The sequence below is a fragment of the Podarcis muralis genome, chromosome 4, assembly GCF_964188315.1.
Source record: "Podarcis muralis chromosome 4, rPodMur119.hap1.1, whole genome shotgun sequence".
Classification (NCBI taxonomy): domain Eukaryota; kingdom Metazoa; phylum Chordata; class Lepidosauria; order Squamata; family Lacertidae; genus Podarcis; species Podarcis muralis.
The window spans coordinates 4,157,665-4,169,644 of record NC_135658.1 but is presented as its reverse complement, the minus strand read 5'-3'; the positions used below and the strand labels follow the sequence as shown (position 1 = coordinate 4,169,644).

General features: G+C 45.1%; 1 protein-coding gene across 1 annotated transcript; it reads left to right on the top strand.

Annotated features, from left to right (window-relative positions):
• Positions 1 to 406: 406 nt before the first annotated feature.
• LOC144327416 (uncharacterized) lies at positions 407 to 11,336 on the top strand. Its single transcript, XM_077926755.1, has 6 exons — positions 407 to 560; positions 1,790 to 2,282; positions 2,479 to 2,560; positions 2,845 to 3,104; positions 3,857 to 3,983; positions 9,005 to 11,336. Exons 2-6 carry the CDS (start codon positions 1,881 to 1,883, stop codon positions 11,011 to 11,013), a joined length of 2,880 nt encoding a protein of 959 aa, XP_077782881.1. The 5' UTR covers positions 407 to 560; positions 1,790 to 1,880; the 3' UTR covers positions 11,014 to 11,336.
• Positions 11,337 to 11,980: the final 644 nt, after the last annotated feature.

The window sequence follows — 11,980 nt, the reverse complement described above, 5'->3', positions numbered from 1 at the left end:
AGGGGAAAGGTCTCCCTTGGGAGGCGGTGCACTCTCCTTCCTTGGAGGTTTCTGAGCAGAGATCGGAGGGCCATCTGCCATGGATGCTTTAGCTGAGATTCCTGCCTTGCTGGGGGTTGGACTAGATGACCCTGGGATCCCCTCCTCCTATCTCTCCACTCCTGAATTCTAGGAGGAGCTTCCTTGCCTCCTGCAAAGCCCTTTTCCCTGGAAGCTCTTCCTCTGGTTTCCGGCCAAGGGAGGGAGATGCTCAGAGTCCGGCCAAGAGCCTCCCCCCCCCCAAAAGGATATCTGGGCATTGGCGTAGCCGGGGGGGGGCAGCTGCCCCCCGAAATCCATAAGAAATAATAAAAATCTGAGAGAGGGCTGAGCGAGGGAGGACTCGGCTTTGCAAGGGTTAAAGGGAAGTGAGCTGCCTTCCTAGAGAGGCCAGGAAGCAAGGGGGGGCAGGTCCTCCAGAGCCAAGGCCCCTCCCTCCCCAGTCCTTTCCTGCAAGGAAGGGGGGTGTTGCTTTGTGTCTCTCCTGCAAGGACTGATTCGCTGCCCCCTCCTGGGATCTGGTGAGTCCATAGCTGTCAACTTTCAGATTTGAAAATAAGGGATCAGCAGCCTGGAAAATAAGGGATCAGCAGCCTCGAAAATAAGGGATCAGCAGCCTCACCTATCTCCCAATCCGGGATAGCAGCAGGAAGCAGCGGGAAGCGGCGCTGCAATAAGGGAATTTCCCGCAAAAAAAAAGGAAGGTTGACAGCTGTGGGTGGGTCTCCTCTCTCTCCCCCCAGAGGGTGCAGTGGAGAGACGGTGGGGGTCCCAGGGCTGGGGCAGGAGAGGGTGCCTGGGGGGCCTGATCTGCTCCTGCGGGGGGGGGGGTCCCAAGTCAGGGGGGAGAGGGTCCTGCCAGGGAGGGGCCAGGTCTGCCACGCTCTCCTTCCTGCAGATCAGAGGATCCCTGACTCCCACAAAATCTCCCTTTTTAAAACAAAGAAGTCCCTGGGACTTTAAATCTGTGTGAATTCGCTCAGCCTCATTGCACAACTGAGGAAACATGTGCAAATGATTTTCCAAAGCTGGAGGAGGAGGTGGACTAGCCCCCCCCCCCCCAAAAAAAACAACAACAGGGAGAAAGGAAGGAAAAGTAGGAAAGAGAGGCCAGGAATAAAGAGAGGGATCCCAGGCCATAGTCTGGCTGCTGCATTGCAAACCAATTTGTGTTAAGCTATCTAACAGAACAACAAAAAATCAAAAAATCAAGGGAGATGTCTTTGGTCATGCCCACTTGGCCCTCTGGGGGTTGGCCAGATACATTCCTGGCCCTCAGAAGAGAGAAAAAGAGACCTCACCCCACGAATCTGTCTGGACAGCGGCAGAGATTGCAGAAAAGGAGACAGAAGCAGGGAGTGGAGGTGGGGTGGGGGTGGGGGGAGCAACTCCAGAGGACCCCCAGGTGAGGACCCCCACTAGAGCCAAGCATCCATTTATCACAAGATACAAATGACTCCCTTGTCATTCGGTTCTGACTTCATGCATTGACTGGAAGGATGGAGAAACCAGGTTGATTAATGTGACAGAAATCCCTTCAGTTGCCTCCACATTCTGCATTGCTTGAAGGCTAGAGACTTATTTCTTCTCCTCTTCCTCCTCCTCTTTCTTTTCAAAAAGATATCTCATGGTCTGGGATGCGGTGCAGTCCAGCCCTTGTTCCTAGCAAGACTCATCCATGCTTGCTCAGGGAACCATTTCCCCCCCTGTCCTACAAATTCTGTAACAGAACAATGTATTTGCTTTGTAGGATTTGCTAGAGCTTCTCATTTAGACGGACAGAACCTGGCAGAAGACCAAAGGGTTCCTTCCGATCTCTTAGAGGCTTCCTGAGAGCACAGATGGATGAGCAAGACTCAGCTGGCCCTGGAGCAGGAAGAGGCCATGCCAGCCAAACTGGGAGCAGTGGGGGATTCTGGGGAAACTCTGTGCAGAAGATCCTGGGTGAGGAGGACACCCTCCGCTCAGAGGTGCAGAGCCAGCAGGTGAGGCAGTTCTGCTGCCAGGAGGCCAAAGGACCCCGAGAGGTTTGCAGCCGACTCTACCACTTTTGCTACCAGTGGCTGAAGCCAGAAAGGCACACGAAAGCTGAGATGCTGGACCTGGTGATCTTGGAGCAGTTCCTGGCTGTCCTTCCACTGGAGATGGAGAGCTGGGTGAGGGACTGCGGAGCGGAGACCAGTTCCCAGGCGGTGGCCCTGGCCGAAGGTTTCCTCCTGAGTCAGGCAGAGGAGAGGAAGCAGGTGAGAGAGACTTTCCTCTGGATACTCCCTAGGGGCTCCAAACAGGACAGAAAACATCCCATAATGGTCTGCTGATGGCCCATCCTTTTTCTGGGAAAGCATCCATGGAATGAGATCTCACACCCTTCAAGTCTTTGTCATTCTCTTTCTAGTATTTCTCCCCATTCTCTGTTTTGAATCCTTGTTTCTTTTTCAGGGAAAGGATCTCTTTGCAGAAATGGACCTGGATTCCTGTGAGGCAGAGAGGCCTCCGTTGGACACCAGAGAGAGGCCACTGGGTATGGAGGAAGGTGGTTTTTCTCTGTTTGGTCTCATTCTGTTGGTTTCCCAACTCATCTGAGGGTTCTTTTCATCTTGTTTTGGGGGGAGACAGTTGGGACCAAGGGTCCAGAAGAGGGGAGATGTATTTCTGCACAACAAACATATGAAATGGGCACAAACGTCCAAATACTCTCAGCAGGTAAGTCCTTCTCAAAGGCCCATCTGTAGTTAGAGATACCCTGTTTCACCTGTGAGAGAAGCAGGCACTCCTGGCATCCTGCTTACCTTTTTTCTCTTTCAGGAGACAGAATGATGCCGGCAGGACCTCCTGATCCGTCTTTTCATGGGGGCAGAAGGGAAGCAGCGGCTGTGGAACCAGATCAGGTCAGGGGAAGCTGCCTTGTGGGGGCAGAGGCCGAGGGATGGAGCAATGTCATTTACTGGTTGGGCACAGAGGAATGGTGGGAGGAAGCAGCCGGGGAACCAGGAAGGGAAGATGGCTCAGAGCCGATGGAGTGGAGGTGGAACAAGGATGAATGGTCAGAAGAAGAAGAGGGAAAGGCCTGGTAAGAAGCTGAAGGGGAAACAGGGCTTAGTGAGCTGGGAGACTCTGTGGCAGAATCAGTGCAGAATCAGAGGCAGAAGAGGAAGGAGGCGAGTGGGAGAGGAAGGTCGAGAGGCTGAGGTGAGTCAGGAGAAGGAGGAGCCACCGGTGGCTCCCTCTCCTTTAGCCAGACGCCACCCTCCCTGCTTGTCTCTCAGAGCCAGGAGACCCCCTGCAATGCAGGAATCTCTGCTAGATCATCCAAGACAGATGGCCATTCAAAAGAGGCTTATTTTATTTCTAGATTGATCACTGAATACTAAAATTGATTTCTAAGCAGTGGACAAATGAGAACAAATAGCGGCCTGGATTCACCTAACCAGCCCCATCGGCTGCAAAATGGGGCCTGCCTCCCATTCCTCACCCTCCCCATTCCTCCATGAATCCCTTGAATTTGGCTCTAGGGCATTGGGAGGGAACTCCCCAGAACAGCCCAGGAGGAGAGGAGAAAGTGGATCCTTCCATTGGGGAAACTGGAACGCTTGCCTAGGCAGAATGACTTGAATAACACAAGGTGGAGTACAACCTATTTGCACAAAAACGAATACCCATAATTAAAATGCAGAATAAAATAAGCATCCATAAATAAAATGTGCAGCAAAGCAATCCTATTGAAACAACACCGCAATTTACAGGAAGGAAACAGCAGAGCATTGTGGAGTAGATCATATTTCTGCTGTCTCAGAGGACATTTCCCTTTTTCCTTTAGGGTCCATTGTGCTTTGAAGATGTCGCTGTTCGTTTCACGGACGAGGAGTGGGCGTTGCTGGATCCTGACCAGAGAGCTCTGCATAAGGACGTCATGGAGGAGAATCGTGGGATCGTGGCCTCTCTTGGTAAGGCTCCCTGTGGGATCGTCATATCTGCCTGGAAATACAAAAAATACCTCTATGTGACCAACCTCATATATTTCCACAGAGCTCAATAGTGGCCCCTATAACACCCGGGAACCTAACACCCCCACAATAAAGAGTAACTTACAGTTTTCTCTTTGAACTATCTTCCTCAGATTATTCCTTTTTCTACCACGATTGGGCTGGTCTCAACTGCCCAGGCCATCTTCAATGTCAGCTTCAGAATTGTTAGGAAAGATAAGTAGCTTCAGGTTTTCAGTTTTCTGTTTTTGCTCCTGTCAATCTTGGGTTGACCAAAGAGACGACTGACATTGGAGATGGAGGGGATGCCATGACTGGACCAAACAAAATTCATCCCAGAGAAGAAGAGCTAGACTTACTGAATTTCCGGTAGAAGTAGCTGTGGTGGTGGTGATGATGATGATGATGATGATGAAGATGATACAGTGGTACCTCGGTTTACAAACTTTCCGGAACAGGACTGTTCTTAAATCAAGGTACCACTGTAGTAATAATAATAATTTATATTTATACCCTGCCCATCTGCCCATCCATTCTGGGCAGCTTCCAACACACATATAATCATGAAACTTAAATAATAATAATAATCTGATCCCATATATAAAGAACATTAATTTTAAAATGCACAACTTATAATATTGGCCAAAATTGTGGAAACCTATTTTGAAAGGTGTATTTCTGAGGTTTGGTGGCTCATAACACCACTTTTGTGTGGAGTAATACCATAAAATTATATAGCAATCGAAAGATAATTTAATGAATAATATAATGCAATGAATTTTATGATGGAGTATTTATTAGAACAGCAGTCATAAAGAAAAAATGTGAAACCTTTGGTAACCATTGGTAACCTTTAGCTTTAATTACGGCCTTACAACGCCTTCCCTTGAAGTGAACCAAGTTTTTAGTTCTGCAGCTGTAATAAAGTGAAACCAAGACTGAATTATTGCCTCTGCTAATTGGGCTTTATTGCTGGGTTGCTTCTGACTAACAAGTTTCTTTAGTCGGCTCCAAAGATTTCTGATTGGGTTAAAGTGTGGGCTATTCAGCATGGACTAAAGTGTGGGCTATTCAGGATGCCATCAGTATGCTGATGACACCCAACTCTATCTGTTGATGGATGGCCATCCTGACTCGGCCCCAGACACACTGACCAGATGTTTGGAAGCTGTGGCTGGATGGTTACGTGGGAGCCAGTTGAAGCTAAATCCTTCCAAGACAGAGGTCCTATGGCAGGGACGGGGCGATATGGGATTGAGGGGGCAACTCCCATCTCTTGTGGGGGCGCAATTAGTGCCAGCACTGTCCGTTAGGAGTTTGGGTGTAATCTTCGATACCTCCCTTTCCATGGAGGCGCAGATTGCAGCTATAACAAAGGCGGTATTTTTCCATCTTTGCCAAGCTAAGCAGTTGGCTCCTTACCTCTCTCGCCCTGACCTAGCCACTGTGATCCACGCGACGGTCACCTCCAGACTGGATTATTGTAACTCGTTCTACGTGGGGCTGCCCTTGAGACTGACCCAGAAACTCCAGCGGGTGCAGAATGTCGCGGCGAGACTCCTTATGGGGTCTTCGCTGCGAGATCACATTCATCCGGTGCTATACCAGCTGCACTGGCTCCCAGTGGAGTACAGGATCATGTTTAAGGTGCTGGTTTTAACCTTTAAAGCCCTATACGGCCTAGGACCCTCGTACCTACGGGACCGCCTCTCCTGGTATGTCCCACAGAGAAACTTACGGTCTTCAAATAAAAACATCTTGAAGGTCCCAGGCCACAGAGAGGTTAGGCTGGCTTCAACTAGAGCCAGGGCTTTTTCGGCTGTGGCTTCGATCTGGTGGAACACTCTGTCACAAGAGACTAGGGCCCTGCGGGACTTGACATCTTTCCGCAGGGCCTGCAAGACAGAGCTGTTCCACCAGGCCTTTGGTCAGGGCGCAGCCTGACTCCCTGCTTTGGCAGTCTTCACAGAACTCTAGCCCAATGGTTGCCATTGGTTTGATTTGAATTAATTTTATAATGAATGATTTTAGAGTGTTGTGTTGTACTGTTGTACTGTTTTATTGTTGTTAGCTGCCCTGAGCCCGGCTTCGGCTGGGGAGGGCAGGATATAAATAAAATTTATTATTATTATTATTATTATTATTATTATTATTATTATTCCCAGGCCATTCCAGCAGTGAAATATCATTATCTTGAATGTACCTTTTGCACACAGCAGCAACATGACATAGAGCTGAATCCTGCTGAAAATATATAAATGCTTCGGTATCTGGGAAAATATCACCTGCGGAACACTTCAGTTTGGGCTCAAATATTTCGTTTATGCATTTTCCCGCATTTATATTCCCATTAATGACGCAAATTCTGCCCACACCTTTTGCTGCCATACAACCCCAGATCATCACACTGTCTGGGTGTTTCACGGTTGGTGTAATGCAAGAAGGATGTAAATCTTCTCTGATTCTTCTCCTCTTCTCCGATTAAAGAAACCCGCATTTTTCATGCCATCACTACCAAGCAAGCTAGTGTCCTTTTTAAAAAAAATAAAGTTTTTTATTTATACAACAAGGAAAAAAACAAAACCACAAATACCAAATTACACACAAATTACAAAAATAACCATAGACACATAATTTTCTTAGCAAACAATAAAACATCTATTGGTTTTAACACTAAAGACCCAACCTCCCGTCTATTCCATATTTCAAATTCATATTACTTATTGCCAATACACACTTTTATCATAATTAAACTTATTCTTAATAAATCTAATTTCTTATATCTACCTTGCAACTATTACTGAAGTTCCTCGAATGCTGCGACAGAATTTAAACTACTATATTTATTTTTCAGATATTCTTTGAAAACCTCCCATTTTGAAACAAATTCCTGTTTTGATTTATTCTTTATTTTTTCCGGATAAACCATCTAATTCGGCATATTCTGTCAGCTTTTGGATCCAATCTTGTATAGAGGGGATTTCATTACTCTGCCATTTTGCTGCGATCAAAACTATTGTTGCCGCCATCACATATAAAAAGATACCCTTCCTCTTTTGTGGAATATCCTAATCTGTTATTCCCAGGAGGTAGGCCCCTGGTTTTTTATTGAAAGAGATCTTTAGCATTTTTTGCAGTTCTGCATGTATACTCTCCCAGAATACCTGTATTTTCCTTCATATCCACCACATATGGTAGAATGTTCCTGAGTCTCTGCATCTCCAACAATTACTTGACACATTTTTATACATTTTGGAAAGTTTCCATGGTGTTAGATACCATCGATGTTGCATTTTTTGAAAGTTCTCTCTAATCGTGTAACAGTTTGTGAATTTCCAATTGATCTTCCATAAATTTTCCCATTGGGCCATGGTTATTGAATGGCCAAAATCCTGGGACCACCTCACCATTGCCACTGTTACCTCCTCCTCCTTGACTGTCCAGTCAAGGAGGAGTTGATAAGTTTTGGAAAGAGTTTTTCTTTTAGAATTTACAAGATCAGATTCGAATCGGGACATTTCTGTTGAGAACCCCTTTTGTTTGTCAGATTTAAATTTTTCAAATAACTGATGGTATTGGAACCAGTCAGAAATGTGTTCTCTTATTTCCTCAAAGTTTTTAAATTTTATTTGGTTATCTTCATTTTTTAGAAGTATTTTATATGTTGGCCAGCTTTCCTATTTTTCCGTTTTACTGCTATGGCTTCTATTGGAGAAGTCTACCACGGGGCTTTAGGCTCCATCAGGTCTTTATATTTTTCCCATACAGCAAAGAGTGACTTTCTTATTATATGGTTGGTAAAAATTTTATGAATTTTCGCTTTTCCATATATCAGGTAGGCGTGCCATCCCCAACGATTGTCAAAACCTTCCAGGTCCAGGAGTTCTGGATCCTGCAACGTGTACCAATCCTTTTAGCCAGGTGAAACAGGCTGCCTCGTAGTAAATTTTTAGGTCGGGTAGGGAAAAGCCTCCTCTCTCTTTTATGTCTATTAAGATCAGGTGTTTAATTCTAGGTTTCTTCCCTTCCCACAGGAATTTGGAAATTTCTCTTTGCCATATCTTGAGACAACCTGTCAAGTAAGGTAGTGTCCCATTGTTCCGCTGTCCAGTTAACATGGGTTTAATCTTTTCAACCTTTGCTTGAGAGATAACAATGGCTTTTTCCTTAGAATTCTAACATTTAGACCAGTCCTTGCACTCAACTTCCCATTACATTGTGCCATGTCATCTTGTATACACCCAGATGATTTTCTTTTGTCATGTAGGCACAGTCTCTCCACTCGTCCATCGTCACTTGCCTTTGTACACATTCCCTGCCTTAACAAGTCTGATTTTGTAGTGACTGAGTCTCCTTATACCTCTTCAAAAATATAGAAAGGCCAACTTTGGTTAAGTTTTCCCCAATCTCTCTTCTAATTTCTCCATAACTGTAGCCTTCTTCACTTAATAGTACAATCTTACTCACTTTCTGGAGGCCAGTCAACTCTTTGTGCCATTTCTATAATTTTATTATGTTTTACACCCTCACTAAATGAAAGAACACACAAAACCAACCAACTTGATAGCAATCACATAACACACTGACAAAAGTCAACCTAAGCAAGTAGTGCCTCCTTTTTCTGGCTATTTGGCTATAATTTTGATAGAATAGGGGTAATTGAACAAACTTTGTTGGATTGCAATCTCGATAGCATTCTTGATCGAATTATCTTTCCACTGATATATAATTTTATGACATTACTCCAAATGAAGTGGTGCTATGAGCCAGCAAACCTCTGAAATACACTTTTTTCCAAAGGTCTTCCACAAATTTGACCACTACTGTATATCAAACAAAGCAACATTCAACAACTCCTCAGAATCTCATAATAAATATGTTGGTTAATGACAAAGAATGCAGGTAATGAACACACACCCAACTCCCTTCAGTTCTTTTCCATTTGTTCCTGAGGCTCTAATCCCTTTTTGTCTCCATTGCAGATTGTGATGAATTGGAAATCGAGAACAAAGGTGACCACGAAAAAATCCCCAGAGAGGAGAAGCCACACAAAAATTTGGAGTGTGGAGAAAGCTGCAGTCAGAGCTCCCATTCCACTTCCCATCAACAAAATGTCATTGGAAAGAAACTCTATCAGTGCATGGAATGTGGAAAGAGCTTCCGTCAGAGCTCCCATCTCATTTCCCATCAAAGAATTCATACAGGGGAGAAACCCTATCAGTGCGTAGAATGTGGAAAGAGCTTCACTCGTAGCTCCTCTCTCACTTATCATCAAAGAATTCATACAGGGGAGAAACCCTATCAGTGTGTGGAATGTGGAAAGAGCTTCACTCACAGCCACAGTCTCACTTCCCATCAAAGAATTCATACAGGGGAGAAACCCTATCAGTGTGTGGAATGTGGAAAGAGTTTTAGGAAGAGGTCCGATCTCACTGACCATCACAGAATTCATACAGGGGAGAAAGCCTATCAGTGTGTGGAATGTGGAAAGAGCTTCAGTCAGAGCTCCTCTCTCACTTCCCAACAAAGAATTCATACAGGGGAGAAACCCTATCAGTGCGTAGAATGTGGAAAGAGCTTCACATGTAGCTCCTCTCTCACTTCCCATCAAAGAATTCATACAGGGGAGAAGCCCTATCAGTGTGTGGAATGTGGAAAGAGCTTTACTCATAGCTCCTCTCTAACTTTCCATCAAAGAATTCATACAGGGGAGAAACCGTATCAGTGTGTGGAATGTGGAAAGAGCTTCAGTCATAGTGCCCATCTCACTTCCCATCAAAGAATTCACACATGGGAAAAACCCTATCAGTGCGTAGAATGTGGAAAGAGCTTCAGTCAGAGCTCCGATCTCACTAAGCATCAAAGAATTCATACAAGGGAGAAACCCTATCAGTGTGTGGAATGTGGAAAGAGCTTCACTGATAGCTCCAATCTCACTTCCCATCAAAGAATTCACACAGGGGAAAAACCCTATCAGTGCGTAGAATGTGGAAAGAGCTTCAGTCAGAGCTCCCATCTCACTTCCCATCAAAGAATTCATACAGGGGAGAAACCCTATCAGTGCGTAGAATGTGGAAAGAGCTTCACTCATAGCTCCAATTTCACTAAGCATCAGAGAATTCATACAGGGGAGAAACCGTATCAGTGTGTGGAATGTGGAAAGAGCTTCCGTCAGAGCTCCGATCTTACTTCCCATCAAAGAATTCATACAGTGGAGAAACCCTATCAGTGTGTGGAATGTGGAAAGAGCTTCACTCACAGCCACAGTCTCACTTCCCATCAAAGAATTCATACAGGGGAGAAACCCTATCAGTGCGTAGAATGTGGAAAGAGCTTCAGTCAGAGCTCCCATCTCACTTCCCATCACAGAATTCATACAGGGGAGAAACCCTATCAGTGCGTAGAATGTGGAAAGAGCTTCACATGTAGCTCCTCTCTCACTTCCCATCAAAGAATTCATACAGGGGAGAAGCCCTATCAGTGTGTGGAATGTGGAAAGAGCTTTACTCATAGCTCCTCTCTAACTTTCCATCAAAGAATTCATACAGGGGAGAAACCGTATCAGTGTGTGGAATGTGGAAAGAGCTTCAGTCATAGTGCCCAACTCACTTCCCATCAAAGAATTCATACAGTGGAGAAACCCTATCAGTGCGTAGAATGTGGAAAGAGCTTCAGTCAGAGCTCCGATCTCACTAAGCATCGAAGAATTCATACAAGGGAAAAACCCTATCAGTGTGTGGAATGTGGAAAGAGCTTCACTGATAGCTCCAATCTCACTTCCCATCAAAGAATTCACACAGGGGAAAAACCCTATCAGTGCATAGAATGTGGAAAGAGCTTCAGTCAGAGCTCCCATCTCACTTCCCATCAAAGAATTCATACAGTGGAGAAACCCTATCAGTGTGTGGAATGTGGAAAGAGCTTCACTGTTAGCTCTAAACTCACTTCCCACCAAAGAATCCATGCAAAGGTCGGAAAAACCATTATATAGCTTTAGGAGCCAGGCAAATCTACACCTTTTTAACCAGACCTTTTTCTTATTGACATCTAATTCTATTTTAACATGTGATGTTTTGTGTTTTTATGTTGTGTTTTTATGTTCTAAGCATTCTGAGACATGTGGGTGTAGGGAATACAGCCACTCTTAAATTCCTAGGGGTCTTTGCCCCCCCCATAAAATATTTGAGGAGGCCACCCCCAGGTTTTCTTTGTGTTTTTTTCAAATGCAACCTTTTATTCTTCTGCTACTTGCCATACAATTTCGCTTTCAATTTGCCCTTTTAAGAATTTTTTAAAAAACTGCACAAAGGTCATGAGGAAAACAAAATACAAGAAGATACAAACATGGACAGGTCCCATCTTTGCCGGCAAAATGGAAAAGTTGCTTTAAAGGAGGCCTTTCCAAACTTGGGTCCCCAGCAGCTCCCGGACTACAGTTCCCATCGTCTCTCCCCATTGGTCCTGCTAACTAGAGATGATGGGTGTTGTAGTCCAAAAACAGCTGGAGACCCAAATTTGCTTTAAAGGGAAAGTAGGCTGGCCTTGTGATACCCTCTGCTGGCCAAAAGCACTGCCCCAGAATCTGAACCACCCGCAGTACTCCTAATTGGAATTAATAGAGTGCAAAACTGAAGTTTGATCGGCACTTCAACCTCTAGGGAGCTTCTAGGTGCTTTCTGCGCCACCTAGAGTACCCACAGAATTGTGGCTTCTACTGGAAACACATACAGGAGAACAAATGAAAGACAAACACAAGGGGCAGGAAAAACCTGGAAAGGGCCATACCAAATGGACATCCGGTGTGAAGAGGTCACTTTCCCCACTGCTGAACAATGCCACAGGTAGAGGAGATGTAATGCTAGAAGTGTACTCCATGGCAAGGGAAGCTGCTGGGAAATTGAACTACGGGCTCAAAATATTACTTTTTTAAAAAGTCGCTGTCATTATAGACCTTGCCA

Coding starts and splice junctions, on each gene's coding strand:
- LOC144327416 (XM_077926755.1), top strand. CDS start 1,881: ATGGATGAGCAAGACTCAGCTGGCCCTGGAGCAGGAAGAGGCCATGCC. Junction 3,105..3,856: donor CAGAAGAAGAAGAGGGAAAG/GCCTGGTAAGAA, acceptor TTTTTCCTTTAG/GGTCCATTGTGCTTTGAAGA. Junction 3,984..9,004: donor TGGGATCGTGGCCTCTCTTG/GTAAGGCTCCCT, acceptor TCTCCATTGCAG/ATTGTGATGAATTGGAAATC.